The 23,085-nt window shown below is 52.7% G+C and overlaps 1 protein-coding gene across 1 annotated transcript; it reads left to right on the forward strand.

The window, feature by feature from the left end:
• Positions 1–583: 583 nt before the first annotated feature.
• On the forward strand, positions 584–4,333 carry LOC103643348 (uncharacterized). Its single transcript, XM_008666515.3, has 2 exons — positions 584–3,734; positions 3,836–4,333. The coding sequence occupies exons 1-2, from the start codon at positions 692–694 to the stop codon at positions 4,123–4,125; spliced, it is 3,333 nt and encodes a 1,110-aa protein (XP_008664737.3). The 5' UTR covers positions 584–691; the 3' UTR covers positions 4,126–4,333.
• Positions 4,334–23,085: the final 18,752 nt, after the last annotated feature.

The following is a 23,085-nucleotide window of genomic DNA, read 5'->3' on the forward strand; positions in this document are numbered from 1 at the left end:
CTGTACTCAGCCAACTCTTTCGCATTTCTTTTCTTCTCTTCTTTTCTCTGTTTCCAGCACTTAGACCATATATGTTAGTATACAAAAAACCAATGTACTAAGTCTAGAAACATACCTTCTCTTTGTTTTGCACTTCTCTCTTCATTTAGCACAAAGGAACTTGAATGTGTTGAGCACTTAATCACTAAAACATACTAGAAATTGCCCAAGTGCACATTTCCCTTTCATCGAGTACTAGGCATGCACAGTAGCTGGGAGAACTAGTAAGAGCGCATGAGATAGGTCTAGAGTGTTACCGCGGAGGGTGAAGACCTGATAGCACTATCAACGGAGGGTGAAGATCTGTTCACATTAAATTTTTAATAAAATAGTATAGATATGTAATTGAAGTTGGGAACTTATGATTGATGTGTTTTTATATGCATATATAATTATATATCATTATTTACCTTATCTTTTATATTATTTTTGTAGGTTGCATGTATTTTACGAAGCTAATACAAAAATACGGATGGTACAGGATACTCAAATTCGAATATTCGGATACCCAATTTTTTAGTTAATATAAAACTCGCTAGAGTAAATAATCATTAAAACTCAAAATTTTAATTACTCAAATTATCCGAACTGGATTTTTCGGACAACCCAAAACCCCCCACCTAGTGGCCAGCGTAAAACAAAAGCAGTAGACATGCCGAAACAGCCTGCCCTTCCGTCGCCCCTGGCTTTCGTTCACTCACACAGTCACTCACGCCTCACTTCCTCGCTGCCCAAACCCCCGACCGCGGGGCTGCCCCCACCGAAAACCCCTCCGCCGACCACCACAATGGCAGCCGGCGAGCATGCTCTGGTCGAGGAGTCCACCGTCCCTGTCGTCTCCGACGTCGCTGACGCCGCCGCCAAACCCTACGTCCGGCCGGCCCTTTTCCTGCGCCCCCGCGCGGGGGACGGCGCCCCTGCCCCTGCTCCGCCCGGCGACCCGGGCCCCGTCCTCCCCCGCGGGATCGAGGCGGAGTTCATGGGCTGGGCGGGCGTGCCCCGGCTGTGGCCGGAGTGGGTGGCCAAGCTCCGCCGGCGCCACGAGCCGCTGTGGCGGGAGGTCGGGATCCTGGGCGGCATCCTCGCCAGCACGTGCCGGGTGCGCCACCACCACCACGAGCGCGTGCTGCTGCAGCTCGCCGCCTTCTGGTACGGCGCCACCAGCACCTTCGTCTTCCCCTGGGGCGAGGTCACGCTCACCCTCGAGGACGTCGCCACGCTCGCCGGCCTGCCGCTCCTCGGCGACCCAGTACGCGCGCCCGTGTCGGACAGCCTGGAGAAGGACGTGGCCGCGATCGAGGCCGTCCGGGCGGTGATGAACCGGAGCAAGAAGAAGAAATCTTCTTACGGCGCGTGGGTTAAGCGCTTCGTCGAGCGCACGCCGGAGGAGGAGATGCCGCCGCCCGCGACCGGTGACGGTGGCAGAGACGGCGAGGCGCACCAGCTGGTCGAGCATGGCGCTTTCCTCTCCATGTGGCTGTCCCTTTTCGTTCTACCCGGCCCACCGTTCGACGTCGTCCGCCGGGAGATCATTCCGCTCGCGGCCCGTCTGGCGCGCGGCGAGAGCGTGGCGCTCGCCCCCGCCGCGCTCGCCACCATCTACCACGATCTCTCCGCGCTCAAACGCCACATAACCTCGGGCGACAAAAACGGACCCTTCGTCATCTCGGCACCGATCCACATCCTCCAGCTCTGGGTCTGGGAGCATTTCACCCAGCTCCGCCCTGAAACAGTGGGCTCGTCTACTCCTGATGATCATGACATGCCAAGGGCTGCCCGATGGCGTGAAGCTGGAAAAAGGCTGAGCTCCAAGGACTTGCACGCAGTGCTCATGTCACCGAAGGGGTTTGAGTGGAGGCCCTATAAAAATAGCAGGTTTTTTGGTCTGCACCCAGGTACAGGTGGTTCTTGGGTCCGCGGTCAGGATATAGCAACAAGTGAAGCGCTCTTGTCTTTTGCACGGTGTTTGCACCCTTGTGAGCTCGTGGGCATGAACTGCATTGAGCAGTATAATCCTCATCGTGTTGCGAGGCAGCTCGGCTTCGATCAGGACATCCCTGGGACGGTTCCCCGTGCAAGCTCAGGTTGGGAGAAAGCATGGGAGACATACAACATAGAGGCCAAGAGTTCTGCTTTTATCTTTCCAAATCACAAGCCTGGCGTGACGGTTCAGTATGCAAAGTGGTGGAAGCCTTACTCATCAGCATGCGGTAGTGCCGTTGCTAATGCTGCAAAGATCAAAGAAGGCCACGATCTTGTTAGTCCAGTGAAAAGGAAAATGGAAGGGGTTCTTGCTGGAAATTCTGGCAAAAAGGTGCGTCTGCGTGTGGCCACTGCTACCCTGGGCTGCCCGCCCAATATACCAGCAGGAATTAACGTCTACCCGTCCCAGTCCTCAGGCAGCCATGCTGCAACAAGACGAGCTGCGGCAGCACCAGGGCTTGTTCTCCGCGCGTGTCCACCCCACCTAAGGTTTAAAGCTGTGTCCCCCACAGGGATGCCTCAGCCACTACGAGATGCAGCCTACGATCCGCTTGATCACGTTTCTCTTTCTGAAAGGCTCGATGGCATTACTAAGATGCCTAAGCAGCACAACACAGAATGTTTGGTGAAGGATAGTGAGCAGGAGAGAATTGTCAAACGTGTGAAGATTGTTACACCAAAGCCTCCAAGTGCTGGCCCAGAGAAGGCAGTTCTACACAAAGTTGTTGAGCAAGCTTTGCCTGACGCAGTTGCAAGCTCAGCTATAATTCATGACTCGTCTAGTGTATTTGGTACTGAAAGGCCACATGCAAGGTGTCTCCAACAAAGTAAAGATGAAGATCTTAATAGTGCCAATGGGGAAAATATTAGCAGAAGAACAGAGCATTGTGATGTCGTGCTTCTTAATGTTGTCCAGGGTGCAGTGAGTACTGTAAAGAGTGAAGCCATTGGAGCTGGGACTGAAGTTGATATGCTTCCAACACATGAAGACTTATTGGTGGTCAGTGACGGTGACAGGTGTGATAAATCAAGTAGCATGGGACATGAGGTGCATCTGGAATCTCATATGTCGGGAGCAAAAATGTCCTTTATAAGAGAGCGAAACGAAGGTACCGAGCTGGTTGATGCAAGAAACGACGAGGAAGACAGCCAAGTTCTGAAGGAAGCGACAAAACAAGGCAATTTTGGTGATACCGTTAAATTCAATGACGATGAGCTTGATAAACTAACAAGGAAGGAAGCCAGGGTGTTTGTTGAAGCAATGAGCAACAAAGATGCGCCGAGTGCCATGCATCTGAAATGTCCTGAGATGGAACCAACGCGGACCATCTTACAGGAGTGTAATGAAGAAAAGCAGATGGTCAGGGAAACAAATGATGAGCACGACAACCCAGTGATGAAAGAAGGCACGGTGCAAAACAGTTATGACCGTCAGCTTGCAAGTGTTCTAGATGGCACGACTCCAAGACAACAGCCAGATGTATTAACTCATGCTGCTACTGTCCAAACCTATGATGGTCTCTTAAAAGAACCAGCTAAAGAAATGGATACATGCATTGTCACAGGGGATATCGACAATACCGACAAGGTGCTCAATGAAAAATTTGGTTCTCTGAATTTCAGTGAGAAGGGAAATGAAGATACCTTCGTGTCAAACCAAGGGTTAGAATATCCTATGGAACACTCAGCAGGAGCCAGTAGAAAGAAATCAGGTACGAGAATTTGCTGAAGCAGCAGCTATACACTCCAAATTGCCTGAAATGAAATCAAATACCGAATTAAAACTTTCTATCTGCATCCTTTTCTTTTGCAGGAAACAGTGAGAGATTCTCTAGCAGTCTGTTAGATGGAAATACTAAACTGGTTAGCCATGAAGTTTGTACTAAAACACTGTACTATCTTAGTCGGTTTGACCGGATGAAAGACGCTTGGGACAAAGATGCAAATAGCCTACCAAGGAGGGCTGTTGGTACGATGGAAATGATAGGAAAAGCATCTGCAATTCGACATGCCGAAATTGCTGAGTTGGACAAAAAGATTAATACTCTGAAGGAAGAGATTCTGGCGCTAGAGGCAGCTGAGAAAGGGAAATCTCCTGAGTGAAGTATAACTTGAAACAATGTAGGAATATATGCGCTAGACTTTCTGATGGAATCAGTCTCCTTTGTGAATTTGTTCTGATCCAGTCCTGCAAAAAATGTTGCACTTCAGTCCAATTAGGCTCAAATACTTTGCCTTGGAATGAATGGACTAGTAATCGATGGTAAAAATCTTTCTTTCTTTTATGGTCTCCGGTACTCGGATTTTCTGAGGATACTTATTTTTCGCAACCTGCTGGTTTACCGGACAATTTTGTGTTCGGTTGAGCTACAATTTTAAAGGGTGTGTTTAGTTGATTTGTTGCTTTTACAAAAATTGTTGTGACCTATAGACTACGAAAAAGCAGTTGCAGTTTATTAGCTGTGTGGAAGTTGAAAACCGTTTGGTCCAACAATTCTGTTTTTTTTTTCTTAAAAAAGGTCGTTAGTTTCTTTTAGGGGGTGTTTGGTTTAGTCCCTCTATTTTATACTATTTTAGTACCTAAATTACCAAATACAGAAACTAAAACTATATTTTAGTTTCCATATTTAACAATTTAGAACTAAAATGGAATAAAAATGAAGAGACTAAAGATTAGTCCCTAAAACCAAACACCCCCTTAGTTACAAACGAACTCCGTCCATCAGCCTTACCTACTTCCTCTGAATCGATTTTTGTTACAATTGTCGCACTCACCCATGTGGTGGCCAAGGTCCTGCACGATGATCAGGGCCATGCCCATCGTCGAGGCAGGATCGGGTCGCAGCCGCGCTGGCTGAGGGAATGGTCTCGCTTCCAAGAGACCAGAAATGGAAGTCGGAACTGAGCATGGAAGTGAGAGGTAGGGCCCGTTTGTTTCTTTCCCTATCATATGGGATGTTTGATGCTTACTAAACTTCCTTATTATATCATATGTTTGTGTAGGAAACTGTATATTAATTAGATATATTAAGGCACTGTTTCAGAGAGCTTCACTTCAAAAAATTTAAATCTATTTTAGCTTCTTCTATCCAAATAGGTCTACCTCTACGAACTCTAGTTAAAAAAACTAAAACTAAAGACTAGTTTTATGAAATTTTCGAAGCTCCTTAAAGGATGCTTCAAAAACACTGTTTTATACCTGCTTATGAAGTTGCATCAAAATTACTCACTATATCATTGGTTATATGACCTATCGATTCATATGTCTTTCTCCACCCGTTAATCATCAAGTGCAATTAAGGAAACTCACATAAATTAATTGTGTTACAGAAGCTGGAGTTTATGTACAAGCCAAACATTCTTGAACATCGTCTTACCAATCTATTAAAATTATTTTATGATGAAACTAGAAATCCGAAACTATAATTTTTGAAATGAAGCCCTCCCAAACAGGGCCTAAATATATTCTAATTATAAAACTAGGCAAAAACTGTATATATATCTATCTACAAGTTTGGGGGCTTTTCAAATACTCATAAAAGCTTTTATTGTGTCAAACTCCCCCTCAACATTAGAGAGGTCCCAGTCTTAAATTAATGACACTTTTTTCCATTCTTTCAACAAGACGAATCTACGAAACCTAATCAATTCATGATTTTAATCATGCAATGCTACAGTAAATATTTATTAATCATGTATTTATTAGGTTTAATAAATTTGTCTTGCCGTCTAGTCTTCAACTGTATAATTAATTTTATAATTATACTATATTTAATATTTGCAATAGCTATTCAAACATTTGATGTGAAATATACTAAAATTTAGTCCCTACAACCCTCTGTAGTCTGACAAATAGAAAAAGGTCAGATACGATTAATTTTTAAATTCCACGCCTTCAAAGTAGCTAGAAGTCAAGGATGCTCTTTTAGTTTTGTCCTAGAGACTAGAGCTAATAATTAGATGCTAAAATTAGCTAGAGATATCTACACGAGCTATTAGCTACTTTTAGTTGGAGACATCCAAACATCCGACCTAATAGTCCAACTATCATTAGTTATTAGCGGGTTCAACCCAACCAAAATTAGCTAATAGTTAGCCAACTATTTTTTGTTAGCTAATTCCACTAGCGACTTTTTAGTCAGCTAACTATTAGCTCTAATATATTCAAACGAGACCTAAAATAGTTTTTTTGAAAGAATTTATTGTTTTTTAACTCTTGGGTTAATTTTACAAAAACAAAAAAATGTACAAAAGTCCAATCAGAAGGAGCCTATGTTTTACAGAGGCTTGCTACACTAAGGTTTCGTTTGAATGCACTAGAGCTAACAATTAGCTAGCCAAAAGCTTGTTAGTGGAACCAACTAACTAACAAATAGTTGGCTAACTATCAGCTAATCTTAACTATGTTGAATTAGCTAATGACTAATGGATAGTTGACGATGTATACAATAGTTAGCTAGGGTGTTTGGATGTCTCCAACTAAAAGTAGCTAACATCTAAACTATTAGTTGGGTTATTTGGATATCTCCAACTAATTTTAGTAGCTAACTATTAGCTTTAGTACATTCAAACAGGGTCTAGTTTGAATATAAGATTATTATTTTTGAGATCAGATTTACTAATTGGCAAACTGCAGTCACACAAAGTTACAGTATTAGAAGTCCTTTTTCCTAAAAGATGATATATTGTGTTTCTATCTAGGGTCTGCTTTTTAATTTTATAGCTCATTTATATGAACATTGGGTCTAGGGTAGTTTGTAACTGTTAAGCATAGATGTTGATATAGTCAACTGCCAAATATAATTTTATTGTACTATTAAATTGCTTGCACCAATCAGTCCAACCTAAAAGCTTGAGCTGATAAGAGGGATGGGCGATTCATTTATATATATTCTAACACTCTCCCTCATATCGATATTCTAACAATCCCCCTAATGTTGAGCCTCTCTTAGATCTCAGACGTGGAATAGAAGCAAGCAACAATTATTTTATTTTATTGCGCTACCAAGATTTGAACTCAAGACCTATGGCTCCGATAACATATTAAGTTGTATGCACCAACTAGTCCAACCTAAAAAGCTTAAGCTAATAGGAGGGGTGGAAATCCACTTATATATATTCTAACATGTACAACACTATCTCACAACACGTAAGATTTCGAAAAAAAATGTTTATAATGAGTTCGTATAACCATTCATTACCTGAAATTTTAGTGCTCAGAAAGTTGGAGCACAATATACATATATAATTGCAGAAAACTATAATAAGAACTGTAATGGACTGACTGAAACTATGATGGAATGACTGAAACCGTAACAATATAGTTGAATGAGTGAATGACTGAGACTTTCATGGAACGACTGAAACTGTAACGACATGGAAATTGTAACAGAATGACTGAAACAAAAACAAAATGAGTGGCCTAAATAAGGGATGTATGCATGGGTCTAATAAGTGGGGTTAATCAGATTCGTTCCAATTGGCTAGCTCACTAGTAGATTTGGTGTTGATAAATGTTCTATTTTTGTTCATTTCTTTTTGTGTCTTTGTTTAGGCATCTTATATATTGTGTCCTGAACTCTTGTATGATCTTGTAGATCTTCAATAAGTCTTCTAATTTCTTTCTTGAGGTGTTGACCTTTCGAACCACATCTTTACCTCCATTCAAGTCCATGTTGCATCCTTTGAACTATATCCAAAACACTAGCAAGTATTGTTAGTTCAAATGGTTATGTTGAGCATCAAATATCAAAACTTAAATTATTGAATGGGTCTCAGTCTATTTTTATTACAACCGGAGTCATTATGTGTCGGCGTTTCAACCCCGGGGGGGGGGGGGGGGCCCCTGGACCGACGAGTGAATTGTCGCTGCGTGTCCCTGCCCAGATGGGTTGGCGCGAGATGGAACACAAGATGTGGGACAAGCCTTGTATTATCCTGCTCCAGGGGTGCCGCTCGCAGTAGGGGTTACAAGCGCGTCACGTGAGGGAGAGAGAGAGATGGCTCGTACGTCGCTTCCCCTCGCGCGAACCCCCCGAACCTTTTTCAGGGTGGCCCTGGACTCCCCTTTTATAGAGGCAAGGAGAGAGTCCAGGTGTACAACGGGGGGCGTAGCTATGCGCTAACGTGTCCGGCAGTGGAGTGCCTAAGCCCTGTGTACAAGCCAACGTGGCCGTCGGGGGAGAGCTTGGGCGCTGTACATGTGATGGCGTGGCCACCGGAGGAGCGCCTGAGTCCTGTAGGAGCACAGCTGCGGCGAGGACCCTGCTGACGTCTCCTTGCTGTCATAAGGGGCTGAGAGCCACCGGCGTCATGGCACACGTGGGGCGCCATCATTACCCGTCGCCGGGGTAAGCCAGATGGGACACCGGTCTTGTTCCTTGTAGCCTGAGCAGGCTAGGAGTAGGGAAATGATGCATCCCCTATCAGCACGGTCAGTCCGAGCCCAAGGTCGGTCGTGGCGGAGACTTCTCTTGTGGTCGAGGCCGGGGTTGGGCGAGGACGTGATTCCTCCCGAGACCGGGGTCGAGGCCAAGTCCGGGGGTCGGGCGAGGCGGAGATCTCCTCCCGAGGCCGGAGCGTGAGGTCGGGCGAGGCGGAGCTTCCTGTGGCGCCCGAGGCTTGATCTCGGTGGCTGACCGTGACCTGTTGTCAGTCGTTGCCGGGGTGGCTGACACGGCAGTCGGAGCGGAGCGGGCGGCGCTGTTTTCCTGTCATATCGGACAGTAAAGAGGAGGGGCGAAGTGACTGCGGTCACTTTGGCCTGACTGACTGAGGCGCGTGTGTCAGGATACGGTGTCAGGCATCCCCCGCATTTAATGCGCTTGCGAAGCGGTCGGTTGGTGAGGCGGTATGGCCAAGGTTGCTTCTCGACGAAGCCTGCCCGAGCCGGGCCTCGGGAGAGCCGAGGGGGCGTCTGCCGCCTGAGAAGGCCCTCGGGCGAGGCGTGAATTCGTCTGGGACCACTGTTCCTACCCGAGGCTGGGCTCGGGTAAGATCGCATCCTTCGGGTAGACGAAGTCTTGGCTTGAACCGCACCCGTCAGTTGGTCTGAGGGTGTTAACCAGCCGTGATTAGGAGCGTTGGGGGTACCCCTAATTATGGTACCCAACAGTAGCCCCCGAGCCTCGAAGGGAGTGATGGTACTCGCTTGGAGGCTTTTGCCGCGTTTTCGGTGAGGGGACCGACCTTTCTCGGTTTTTTGCCTTGTTCTGGTGGGTGCGCGCGAGCGCACCCGCCGGGTGTAGCCCCCGAGGCCTCGGAGGAGTGGTTTGACTCCTCTGAGGCCTGAATGCTTTTCGTAGTGCTTCGGTCGGTCTGGTCGTTCCCTCTCGCGGCCTGGCAGTAGCCCAGGTGCGTGGTCGGGTTCCAAGTCATCAGGCTGGTTTGTTGACGCTGCCAACAGTTTTGGCCGTAGCCGGGTGCGAGAGCAGCCCCCGAGCCTCTGCACGGAGCGAGAGGACGATCAAGGACTTTCTCGACTTTTATTTACGCCCCTGCGTCGCCTTTCCGCAAGGAGGAGGGGGGAAAGTGCCATGTTGCCCTCGGAGGGCGCCGAACATGGTGTTTCCAGTGAGCTGCTAATGGGTGATCCGAGTGGACGCCCGTGCCCCATTCGTTAGGGGTCGGCTGTAGCCCGGAGGCGCGCTCCAAAAGTACCTGCGGGTGATTCGCCGGACCCAGACCCCTTCGACAGGGTCCGAGGGCTCGATGCCTCCCTCCGGTGGGATTCCGTTACAAATCGTTCCCGCCGGTCTCGGAAATGTCCTAGGGTACCTCGGGAGCGTAGCCCGAGCCTTGGTTATGTATCGAACGTACCCAGAGTCATCCCTCACTCTGCATGTTCTGGGGCGACTGTCGAACCCTTCCGAGGGGCCAGCCTACGAACCCCTGATCAGTAGTGGGCACGGAGCCCGGGCGCTCTGGGGCGGCTGTCGAACCCTTTCGAGGGGCCAGCCTTCGAACCCCTAATCAGTAGGAGGGCTCGGGGCCCACTTCCTTCGCCGGGAAGAATCCTTTCCACAACGTCCCCTTTCCCGGTCCCTGTGGCAAGAGAGAGAGAGAGAGGAGGAGGGGAAGGATATGAATTTTAAATAAAGTGGCACACCTTTTTTGACGCGGTCATTATGGCGAAGGCGAAGCGACGCTCGCCTAGCCTGCCAAAAGGTGTCGCCTGCTCCGCTGGGGAGTTAAGGCGATGGGACGGGCGATTCGCGTGGCGCCCGTTGCGCATGCGAGCCGTTCGAGGAACGGGCGTTTCGTCTCTGGGTTTGAACTTCGCGGCGGGTTCGGGCGAAGTGTTGAACGGGTCTTGCCCGGGCCTTTGTATACCCGGAAGAGAGACCGGTTGCGGTTCCTTACTCCGCCGCTTGCCTCCTGCTTGGGTTTTCGCAACCTAAGGGAATAGCCAGAGAAAGAAAACCGCAAACCTCGTCCGCTCCGCCGCCACCCCCTTCGCTTGACGATGGCCGACCGGGTGACCGTCGTTCCTCCGCGTGACCCGTGGCCTTTTTCCATCATCACGTTGGACGATATGGAGGCCCTTGTTGCCGACGGGTTGCTCCGTCCCCTCTCCGGTGACCCATAGCTAGAGTGGATGGTCCCTCCGAGTGGGGCTGACCCGACCCCGCCGCCGGGGTACGTGCTGAGCTTTGTCTCCTTCCATGAGCGGGGGTTCGGAGTGCCAGCAAGTCGTTTCATGCGGGCGCTCCTGCATTACTACGGGGTGGAGCTACACAACCTCAACCCCAACTCCATCGCGCAAGCGGCCATTTTCGCGGCGGTTTGCGAAGGCTTTTTGGGGATTGACCCCCACTAGGATCTGTGGACCCATTTCTTCTCCGCGGAGCTTTTTGCCTTGACGACGGGGGAGAAGAAGGTCCGTATGGCGGTGCGAGCCGGCGGCTGCACCCTCCAGTTGAGGCAAGCACGCGCGCAGCAGTACATCCCCGCCATCCTTGTGTCTTCGAACAAGGGGTGGCAGCGCCGGTGGTTTTACCTCTGGAACGATGATGGGAGGCTCCCGTCGTTTTCTCAACGAGTGGTGACCGCTCCCGGCAGCAATTGGCGCTATGGGGCCACGCGCGAGAGACAGGAGAAACTCCAGCCCCTTCTGGTGGCCTTGCAGGAGCTACGAGATGGGGGGCTTACCGCCGCGGGGGTGGTTGCCGCCATTCATCGCCGGAGGGTGCTCCCCTTGGCAGAGCGGCGGTTACCACTTTCAGAGATGATGCCAGGAGTCAACTTGGAGGGTTCGCAGATGTCCTCGGTTCCCCTCTCTGCCGATGACCTTCGCAGGCGGGTAGCGGACACAGTGGGGAAGCTGGAGGCTGGTGCCCTTACCCAGCCCTTGATGCGTCCCGAGCGTGGGTGCGTGTCCTTGGTGAGTATCCGCTCCTTCTCCTATCTTGCGTCAGGTTGCCTTCGATTCTCTCAGTCGGGATTTCCGCTCGTCTCCAGGAGCTGGGGTGTTACAAGCCTTCCCTGCCACCGGTCCCGGAGGACGCGGTGGACCGAGCCGCACGGAGGGTCGCTGCGGAGAAGAAGAAGGAGAAGAAGGACGCGGAAAAGGCTCGGGCCCGTGAGCGGATGCGGGCTCAGGACGCCTTGGAGAGGCGCCGTCAAAGGCAGGAGAGGGACGGGCTCCCGAGGGAGCCATCGCCGGAGACGCCTGACGACGATGATGAAGACGATGATGACAAAGATGACGACATGGCGGCTTGCCTTGGCCTCAGCCCGGATCTGAGGCTGGGCCAGGGGTCATCGAGCCACCCCCCGAGTGGGTTGGCGCCGTCAGTGTCCGGGGCCGGGACATCAGGGTCCCGGTCCGAAGAGCAGGGGCAAGCCGAGGGGGTACTTGACCCCTCGGCCGAGATAGTTGAGGTGACCTTGGGGGGTCAGGTCGTCCCGCCTGTCCCCCACGGGCAGTCACCCATGCCGGTCGTACAGGAGGTTGATCCTCGGGCCGTCGTGACGTCGCGCGGGTGGGCCGCCCCTTCGGTGCCCCGGGCGCCCGAAGTGGGAGCGGCGCTGAAGCCGGCAATGGGGCGAACCTTGACGGCGCCTGTGGGGACCGAGGCCCGAGGGGCCCCCCCTCAGGCGCGATTGGCTCTGGTCCAGAGCGGGTAAGTATCTGAGGATACCTATGTCCTGGCTCCTTCTTCGTGTGTCCTGATCCTGCTTTACCTTTTCCTCCCAGCAAACGGAGGCACGGTTCGGCTGATCTGGCTCCCAGGAAGGCCCTTAAGACGGCGCGAGCTTCTGCAGCCAGTGTCGCACCGCGCCACGCCGGTCGGCCGGCCTCCGCACCAGATGCCCCCAAGCGGGGGGGGCAGGCGGCGTGAGATGCCATGGGGCGAGCTCCCCAGGCTGACCCCTCCGTCGAGGTGGCCGTCGTGCCGGGGGAGGCTGCTGTCGCGGCCGCGGCCTTGTGCCCATCTGACGTGTTGCCGGCGCCGGCACCAGCTTCTGCCGAGGCGGTTGCCGTTCTGCCCGTGGAGCCACCCGTCGCCGCTGATGCTGAGATGGTTGAGGTGCCGCTGCTCGAGATCGCGGATCGGGAGCCCGCCTCCAAGGCGTCGGGACCCCGGGCAGAGCCTCGGCCCGTCTTGGGGGGCGGCGACCTCATCCCCGCGCGGCGCGATCTTAATGAGGGACGCGCGCAGGCGCTCCGGTTCTAGACCCGCGGCGTCTCGAAACCCCTCTTCGTCCTTGACGATGAGCGGGAGGAGCAGTCTTGGGATGAGCTCCGTGAGTATGCCGAGGCGGCGATGGGGTTGCTTCGGGCGACCATGGAGATCTTTTCCAGGGACGTTCCCGGGATCCTCCAGGTAAGGATTTCAGGCGCACCTTTCGCATGGCCAGGGTATTCTTTGTGACGCTCTGCTTCCCTTCCTCAGGATCTGACGGACCTGAGCACTGCCAAGTCGTCGTTCATCCACCACAAGGCCGACGTCTGGGGTTCGCTGCGGTTCCTGAGGGCCACGCTTACCGAGGCTACTGAGCGCCTCGCCCAATGGAGCGCCGAGGCGGCGGACCTTCGGTTGCTCTGCGACGAGCTAGGGGCGGAGGCAGCGGCGGCACGCGCAGAGGCGCAGCAGCGACAGCTGGAGCTTGGCCAGGTTGTCGGCGAGCGGGACCAATCTCGGAACCAGGCCGCCGAGGCCGAAAGCCGGGCTGAGGCCCTTGGGGGCCAGCTAGCCGAGGTGTCCGCTCGGGCCAGAGCCCTGGCGGAGGACCTGGCCGCGGCCGTCGGGTCTGCTCAGTCCGCCCAAGCTGCAGCCTCAAAGTAGCGTGTCCGGGCAGAAGGTATGTTCTGGCCGCTTTGTGACTTCGATCTTCATTCTTCAACTCGTGTTTGAAGAATTCTTTTTGGCTGTTCGTAGAGTTTGAGTCAGCTCTCAATGAGTCCGCCAAGGCACTTGCCCGAGCGGCTGAGCGGGAGGAGGCCGACCACGTGGCCATGTCTGAAGCTATCTCGGCCTTCTGCCAGGTCTCTGGTCTTGACGACGTTCCCTCGGGGAGCTCCCCCCGGAGTCACCTGCAGGCCTTGGGCGGCCATGTGCGCAACAGACTCCGTGAGGCGTTGCATCACGGCGTTAGGCGAGCCTTCGCCGTGCTCGCTTCCCACTACGATGTGGATCTGGAGCGGGTCAGCGAGGGGTACTGTCTACCCGACGAAGATGAAGTCGCCCTGGCCGAAGTTCAGAGGCTTGACGCGGCTGTCGCGGGCCCAAGCGCAGTGCTGGCGTCCTCCTTCGAGGTGGAGATCCTTCCGCTTGCATCGCTGTCCAAGGCCGAGGCGGACCTCGCCGAGGGTGGAGACGGCGCCGAGGGTGGAGATGATCTCGCCGAGGGTGGAGACGAAGCCGAGGGTGCCACTCCTCCCCCGGGCGATGCCTGATTCTGCCGGGGCAGCCTGTTCGGAACATGCGTGTGTCTTTCGCGGCCGCCGAGGCCTAAACACTTTGTCGTCGTGTTATAAAGCTGCATTTCTTTTCCTCTTGTTTCGAGTATCCGGACTCGTTCGTTAGTAGCAGAACTGCTTATCCGAGTAAGAGTTATTTCTCGCGGAAGGTGACGAGTGAGGTATCCATATCCCGGAGGCGTAGGAGTCCCTTGGCTCGGTCGGCCTTGCCGCTTACACGCGCTCTTATTCGTTTTGCGGGGTTCTGTTACCGATATAGTCGGGAAACACGAAAGTCATTTTGGTGGAAAACTTTTCCGAGGAAAATTTTGACGTGCAGGGGGTTCCCCCCTTCTAGCCCCCGAGGGAGGGTCGGGTTTTGCTGAGGCAAGGCCGACCCTTCCTTGACGGTCAGAATTTGTGTACGTAAACGAGGTACGTGAACGACTTAAAACATCTTAAGGGTAGAAGCGACGTAGCTGTTGGATGTTCCAAGCGTTGCTGTAGACCTCGCCTTGGTCGTTAGCCAGCTTGTATGTTCCGGGCTTCAAGATCTTGGCGATGATGAAGGGCCCTTCCCAGGGAGGAGTGAGCTTGTGGCACCCTCGGGCGTCCTGTCTTAGGCGAAGCACCAAGTCTCCCACTTGGAAGCCTCGGGCCCGAACGCTTCAGGCGTGGTAGCGCCGCAGCGATTGCTGGTACCGTGCCGAATGTAGTAAGGCGACGTCCCGAGCCTCCTCGAGTTGGTCCAGCGCGTCTTCTCGGCTGGTCTGGTTGTTTCGGTCGTCGTACGCCTTGGTCCTCGGGGAGCCATATTCTAAGTCTGTGGGGAGGGCGGCCTCGGCCCCATAGACTAGAAAGAACGGCGTAAAACCCGTGGCGCGGCTCGGCGTCGTCCTCAGACTCCAGACTACCGAGGGTAGCTCTTTCATCCATCGCTTGCCGAACTTGTTGAGGTCGTTGTAGATCCTTGGTTTGAGCCCCTGCAGAATCATACCGTTGGCTCGCTCCACCTGCCCATTCGTCATGGGATGAGCTACGGCGGCCCAGTCCACACAGATGTGGTGGTCGTCGCAGAAGTCCAGGAACTTTTTTCCGGTGAACTGCGTGCCATTGTCGGTGATGATTTTGGGACCCCAAACCGATGAATAATGTTGGTGAAGAATGCCACCGCTTGCTCGGACCTGATGCTGTTTAGGGGTCGGACCTCAATCCACTTGGAGAATTTGTCGATAGCGACCAGCAGGTGCATGAAGCCCCTGGGTGCCTTCTGCAAGGGTCCGACGAGGTCTAGACCCCACACAACAAATGGCCAGGTGATGGGTATTGTCTGCAAGGCCTGAGCGGGCAGATGCATCTGCTTTGCGTAGAATTGACACCCCCGGCAGGAGCGTACAATCCTAGTGGCGTCGGCCACCACGGTTGGCCAGTAGAAACCTTGTCGAAAGGCATTTCCCACGAGGGCTCGAGGCGCTGCAGGTGGCCGCAAGCCCCCGAGTGTATTTGTTGCAATAGCTCTTGTCCTTGGGCGATGGATATGCATCGTTGAAGGATGCCCGAGGGGCTGCGGTGGTAGAGCTCCTTTTCATCACCCAGCAGGACAAATGACTTGGCGCGCCGAGCCAGTCGCCGAGCTTTGATCTTGTCGATGGGAAGCTCTCCTCGGAGGAGATATTCCAGGTACGGGGCCTGCCAGTTCGGATCTAGCGCGTCCCCATTCTGTTCCACTTCGACGGGCAAGGCCTCTTCCTCGATGGCCGAGGGCGCCTTGGGCGCGGCCGAGGGTATTTCGGGCTCGGTTGAGGGTGCCTCGGGCTCGACCGAGGCTTCCTCAGGCTCGAGCGCGTCGTCGATCTTGATGGATGGTTGATGTAGATCTCTGGAGAAGACGTCGGGGGGAACTATCGTTCGCCCCGAGGCTATTTTCGCCAGCTCGTCCACAGTCTCGTTGTACCGTCGGGCGATGTGGTTGAGCTCCAGCCTGTAGAACTTGTTCTCCAGGCGCCGGACTTCGTCGCAGTAGGCTTCCATCCTCCGGTCACGGCAGTGGGAGTTCTTCATGACTTGGTCAATGACAAGCTGCGAGTCACCTCGAGCGTCGAGGTATCGGACCCCTAGCTCGATAGCGATGCGTAGCCCGTTAACCAGCGCTTCATACTCGGCCACATTGTTTGACGCCGGAAAATGGAGGCGAATGACGTAGCGGAGATGCTTTCCGAGGGGTGAAACGAAGAGCAGGCCAGCGCCCGCTCCTGTTTTCATGAGTGACCCATCGAAGTACATGGTCTAGAGCTCGGGCTGGATTGGAGTCGTCGGTAACTGGGTGTCGGTCCACTTAGCCAGGAAGTCTGCCAAGACCTGGGATTTTATGGCCTTCCGAGGAGCGAATGATAGCGTTTCGCCCATAAGCTCCACCGCCCACTTTGCTATCCTACCCGAGGCCTTGCGGCACTGGATGATCTCCGATCTCCCCTAGGGGGAAGGATGACACCATAGTTATCGGATGAGACTGGAAGTAGTGTCACAACTTTTGCCGCGTCAGGATCACCGCGTAGAGCAGCTTCTGGATCTGTGGGTGGCGAGCTTTCGTCTCGGAAAGTACTTCACTGATGAAGTAGACCGGCCTCTGGACGGGCAGTGCATGCCCTTCTTCTCGTCTCTCGACTACGATCGCGGTGCTGACCACCTGAGTACTCGCAGCTACGTAGATCAAGAGGGCTTCTCCTGCGGCGGGGGGCACCAGGATGGGTGTTTTCGTAAGGAGCGCCTTAAGGTTTTCGAGAGCTTCCTCGGCCTGGAGGGTCCAAGTGAATCACTCGGCCTTCCTTAAGAGGCGGTACAGAGGCAAGCCTTTCTCGCCGAGGCGTGAGATGAAGCGGCTTAGAGCCGCAAGGCATCCCATGACCCTCTGTACTCCTTTTAAATCTTTGATCGGTCCCATGCTGGTGATGGCCGCGATTTTCTCCGGGTTGGCCTCGATGCCCCGCTCGGAGACGATGAACCCAAGGAGCATGCCTCAGGGGACTCCGAAGACACACTTCTCAGGATTGAGTTTCACGCCTTTCGCTCCCAGACACTTGAATGTCGTTTCAAGGTCGGAGAGGAGGTCAGAGGCTCTCTTCGTCTTGACAACGATGTCGTCGACGTAAGCCTCGACCGTTCTGCCGATGTGTTCTCCGAACACGTGATTCATGCACCTCTGGTAAGTGGCGCCTGCATTCCTCAACTCAAATGGCATTGTGGTGTAACAGTACATGCCAAAAGGTGTGATGAAAGAAGTCGTGAGCTGGTCGGACTCTTTCATCTTGATTTGGTGATAGCCTGAGTAGGCATCGAGGAATGACAGGGTTTCGCATCTAGCTGTGGAGTCCACGATTTGATCGATGCGAGGTAGAGGGTAGGGAACTTTTGGACATGCTTTGTTTAGACCAGTGTAGTCTACACGCATCCTCCATTTCCCATCCTTCTTCCTTACAAGAACAGGGTTAGCTAACCATTCGGGATGGAATACCTCTTTGATGAACCCTGCCACGAGTAGCTTGTGGATCTCCTCGCCTATGGCCCTGCACTTTTCCTCGTCGAAGCGGCGCAGAGTTTGCTTCACGGGTCGGGCTCCAGCTCTGATATCCAGTGAGTGCTCAGTGACATCCCTCGGTATGCCGGGCATGTCCGAGGGACTCCACGCAAAGACTTCGGCGTTTGTGCGGAGAAAGTCGACGAGCACTGCTTCCTATTTGGGGTTGAGCTTGGAGCCGATCCGAACTTGCTTGCTAGCGTCTTTGCTGGGGTCGAGAGAGACGGACTTGACCGCCTCAACCGGTTCGAAGTTGCCGGCATGCCGCTTCGCGTCGGGCGCCTCCTTGGAGAGGCGTTCAAGGTCGGCTATGAGGGCCTCGGACTCGGCGAGAGCCTCGACGTACTCCACGCACTCCACGTCGCATTCGTACGCGTGGCGGTACGTGGACCCAACAGTGATGATCCCATTCGGGCTCAGCATCTTGAGCTTGAGGTAGGTGTAGTTGGGGACGGCCATAAACTTGGCGTAGCATGGTCTTCCCAACACCGCATGTGTAACACCCTAAATTTGAGGTCATAATTTTTTTCTAATATCCACCAAATTAGGGTGTTACCCGCCTCATTTCCCCTTGTCTTTCTTTATCTTTTCAAAATAGTGTAGGAATATTTTGTTTGTTATATATAACTGTTAAATGTATTAACAAAACCTTAAGGGAATAATGGTTGTTGCATCATGCTGTAACACAGTTATTTTTGTCGGACGTGTTGCCTTGAGTGTGCATCTATTTGATTCATGGATCATTCTTGTGTATAAATTTAATTGAAAAAAAGGAGAACGAATAAAGAAAAGAGAATGGAAATAAATAACAAAAAGACATTTTCCCCTTCCCCTCCTTCCCTAGGCAGTCTAGTCCGCTCCCCGGCCCAGCAGCCAGCACGTGCGCAGCCCGCCCTTCGTGCTCAGCACGTCACGACCCAGCTCCTTGCCCGCGCTCTGTGCCCTCCCCTGGCCTAGCCACCCCGCTCGGTCGTGGCCCGGCGCGCACGGCGCACGCGCCCGTGTTGCTTCGCCGGCAACCGCCCTGTTCCCGTGGCCTAGCGCGCGCTCCCAACCGCAGCCTAGCGCAATGCCAGCCCAGCGCAGCGCCAGCCCAGGCAGATGCGTTGTGTGCCCAGCAGCCTGCACGCGTGCGTGGGCAGCGCCCAGCCGCGTTCCTGGCTAGCGGGGCCCACTTGCTAGACCAATCTGCCTAGCCAAGCTTGCGTGCTCCTGTTATCTAGATGAAACCGACCCCGCGCATCCTCCTCCCCAAGAAAATGCCCACCTTGTCCTCATCTCGAGATTCGTAGGCAACCGTCGACCCCTTCTAGAACAGCGGTGCCCGCACAAACCTCTCCGTCCCCTCGAGCCATACCTCTGCTTCCCCCACGCGTTGGCCGTTCGTTCTCTCTCCATGGAAATAGCCACCATCGCACCTACCCGCGCCCTATCGCGGCAACGCAGCAGCCCCTGCGCGCCCGGCCAGCCCCGGCGGCGATGCGCGGCAACGCGGTGCTGTAGCCGGCCAGCCGACCAGCGAGGTCACTGTTGACACCTTTTTCGGGTGCCAAACACTCAACAAGAACCGGCGGCGGTGCTCTCTGCACAGGCGCGGACGGTCCGCAACCAGGGACCGGACGGTCCGTGACCTGGAGCAGGGGCAAAGGTTTCCTGCCTGATGGCCGGACGGTCCGCGCCTACATGCCGGACGGTCCGCGCGTGCGCAGGGGGTGGCGAAGGTCGCCGGCGGCGCCTGGATCTCGCTCCCGGGAGGGACCCCGTCGGGGAGGAGAGATCCTAGGTGTTGTCTAGGCTCGGCAGGCCGACCTAGACTCCTCTAATCGACGTAGAGTCGAAGAGAGGCGGAGAATTTGGAGATTGAGAGGCTAAACTAGAACTAGACTAGAACTATTCCTAATGCGTAAGGTAAAAACGAGAAATAGACTTGATTTGTTCGATTGATGGGGGTTCAATCGGCCGTAGCCCTTCATTTATATAAAGGGGGAGGTCTGGATCCGCTTCCAACTGATTTCCGAGTTAATCCCGTGGTTTTAGGTAACCAATCCCGCGAGAAACTAGGAACCCTAACTGATTCTGCGCACGCGCGGACCGTCCGCGCCACCACCGCGGACAGTCCGGACCGCGGACCGTCCGCGAGACACATTTGGTGTCCAACATATGCCCCCCTGCCTTTTGGTGAAGGTTGACGAACCAAAAGCATATGAACTAAACCTGATGTAAGTCACCGGCTTTTCAATATTGAGATCATTTAATAAAGCATCAATGTATAACGGCCGTTTCAGATTTTATCTTTCTCGACCATGACCGTTTGATCATTGAATCAAAAGGAATAGAATGGAGGTGCCCCCCAGTATGGATAGACAAAGGGACTATACATGTACCATGGATTCATCATCGTACCATTCCATGTTTGAACAGGATAATATACTGACGATGAGTAAACGGGTGGAAAGTACCCTGGTCTCATAGGATGAATAGGCGATGCTTGTTGTGTCGCCTTTCGGGCCGTTTTGTTTACCCGTTTCGTTTTAGTAGGTGACCGAGGTTTCTTCGTTGACCGATCACGTAGAACGGTCTTCTTGCTAGTATTCTTGGAGAGCAACTGATCAACAGTAGAGTCAGCTTTGATCAGCCGACCATTTGTGCTTCGCCGTTGTGTCTCCTTCCCTTTTAAGGTTTTGTGTGGAGGCTGACACCTTTGGGCATAGGCGGACTGTCCGGCAGAGTTAGCCGAACCGTCTATCTGAACACCGGACCGTCCGCACGTAGGTGCCAGATCGTCTGTGATGCTCAGGACAGGCTGTCGTGCTTGACTCATTAATTGTGCCTGCCCCCCGGTGCCTCCGGACTTTTTAGCCTTATCATCCGGAGCCTTTCGAACAATCTCCTTTTGTGATATATTCGACGTGCGAGGACTACCAATGATGATGTCTTTGCTTTTGCCTTTATCGGCCATTTCGGGCCGAACTAAGATCTTTTTGCATGCGATATCTATTGTATTAATAGGAAATGGTTGTGTGTCCACTTGCATTTCCTGAAAAGCCAATCGGCCCTCATTTATGGCCGATTGTACCTGTCGACGAAAAACATTACAGTCATTGGTGGCATGAGAAAAAGAATTATGCCACTTACAATAAGCACGTCTCTTTAATTCATCTATAGGAGGGATAGTATGAGTTAATTTAATGTTGCCATTTTTAAGTAGCTCATCAAATATCTTATCGCATTTGGCAACATTAAAGGTAAATTTAATCTCTTCTTGCCGATTCTTTTGAACCGGCTGTAAGGAAGAACATGCTGAAGATTTGGCCTTTGTTGGCCAAATAAACTCAGCGGTATATACATCTGCGGATTCATCATCTGAACTATCACGCTCTATTAGATGTATAGTACGGGCGGCCGATTTTGATGTCTCTTTAAATCGGCTTTCACAGGCTAAAGCCCGCTGATGTAGCTGGGCTATCGAAAAGAACTGGGTCCCATCTAATTTGTCTCTTAAGTAGGATAGCAACCCATTAAAAGCTAACCCTGCTAGCTCTTTGTCTGCGACATGGATCCGAAAGCATCGGTTTCTAGTGTCCCGGAACCTCCGGATATAATCATTAACCGATTCTTCGCGTCCTTGTCGAACTGAAGCTAAGTCAGCTAGTCCTAATTCATATTCCCCGGCAAAGAAATGTTCATGAAATTTACTTTCTAACTCATTCCAGGAATTAATGGAATTAGGAGGCAGGGCGGCGTACCATGCAAAAGCGTTACCAGTAAGGGATAGAGAAAATAACCGAACACGAAATGCTTCTCCATCGGCCAATTCACCTAGGTGTGCTAGGAACTGGCCTATGTGTTCGTGTGTGCTCCTCCCATTCTCACCAGAAAACTTGGAAAATTCTGGTATCCTTGCCCCTTGTGGATATGGGACAGTGTCAAACCGGTGATTATACGGCTTTTGGTATGATTGCCCTACTCTGGCTACACTAACTCCGAACTTATCTCGAAATAGTTCAGTCATCTCTTCCCTAATTTTTTTCCATTGCACCCGGTGGCAGACCACCGGATCCTGGGCTGTGGGGCTCATTTGGTCGGGTATTAGTATACCGACCTTCTTGCCGTGACCGATCGATAGTGTTGATCGGTCTGTGGTTGTATGGTACGTTATGGTTTAAATATGTAGAGGGCGAAACATACTGCTGTTGTGGTGTGTAATAATTTGGTGCATGGTGTGCAACAACAGGTTCTGCGTATGCATATCCAGCTTGCCCGGTGGTAAATCCGAACTGACCGGTTGCGTTCGCCATTATCGGGACGCCATGTGGTAGTCCTGGTGCGGGCCCGGACTGTCCGGCAGGGAAAGCCGGACGGTCCGCGTAAGGGCCGGACGGTCCGGGCAGAAGCTCGGACGGTCCGATCGCGTCCAGGGTCACCGGTCTGCCAAACAGGGACGGCGGTGGTCCTAGGGCGGCCCCAGACTGTCCGGCAGAGCAAGCCGGACGGTCTGCATATGGGCCGGACGGTCCGGGCAGAAGCTCGGACGGTCCGACCGTGTTCATGGGTGCCGATCTACCAAGCAGGGATGGCGGTGGTGGTACTTGTCCTGTATATGAGTTCATCGGCATACCATATAATGGCTGGGGCTGCAAATCCCCATTTGTTGCCGATGTATTAGACATAGATATCCTGTTACTTGTCTCGTATGATGGAAAACTAGGAGCAACAGACTTCTCCAACGTACGCGTTAATTTTCTAATTGACTCTTCTAACCCTACAATCTGTTGTTTCATTTGATCCTGCTGCTGATCTACATACTGTTTAATAAATTGGATGTCGTCGGGTTTACTTACGTTGGGGACTTGAAGCGAAGATAGAAGAGATGCGACGTCGGTCTCTCCATGTTTGACAACTTTCTGGTGGCGATCCACCGTGTATTGTGATAAGAATTTCTCCCTCGCTTGACGCATGTAGTCCTCGTATTGCTGTTGCTCATCGGCCGTCAGACTTTCAACAGCCGGCTTCAGGATATTGTCCGGGGAGATATCGGTGTGATCTTTAGAACCGGCCATTTGAGGGCCTGATTTTAGTAGATCTAAAACACCTTCCCCAGCGGAGTCGCCAAAAGTATGTTGACACCTTTTTCGGGTGCCAAACACTCAACAAGAACCGGCGGCGGTGCTCTCTGCACAGGCGCGGACGGTCCGCGACCAGGGACCGGACGGTCCGTGACCTGGAGCAGGGGCAAAGGTTTCCTGCCTGACGGCCGGACGGTCCGCGCCTACAGGCCGGACGGTCCGCGCGTGCGCAGGGGGTGGCGAAGGTCGCCGGCGGCGCCTGGATCTCGCTCCCGGGAGGGACCCCGTCGGGGAGGAGAGATCCTAGGTGTTGTCTAGGCTCGGCAGGCCGACCTAGACTCCTCTAATCGACGTAGAGTCGAAGAGAGGCGGAGAATTTGGAGATTGAGAGGCTAAACTAGAACTAGACTAGAACTATTCCTAATGCGTAAGGTAAAAACGAGAAATAGACTTGATTTGTTCGATTGATGGGGGTTCAATCGGCCGTAGCCCTTCATTTATATAAAGGGGGAGGTCTG

This window comes from Zea mays, chromosome 1, assembly GCF_902167145.1.
Source record: "Zea mays cultivar B73 chromosome 1, Zm-B73-REFERENCE-NAM-5.0, whole genome shotgun sequence".
NCBI classification, from domain to species: Eukaryota; Viridiplantae; Streptophyta; class Magnoliopsida; order Poales; family Poaceae; genus Zea; species Zea mays.

What these genes read in the sequence shown, in the direction of transcription:
- LOC103643348 (XM_008666515.3), top strand. Translation starts at nt 692, where the DNA reads ATGCCGAAACAGCCTGCCCTTCCGTCGCCCCTGGCTTTCGTTCACTCA. An exon ending in AGCCAGTAGAAAGAAATCAG is followed by an intron (nt 3,735 to 3,835) that starts GTACGAGAATTT and finishes TTTCTTTTGCAG; the next exon opens with GAAACAGTGAGAGATTCTCT.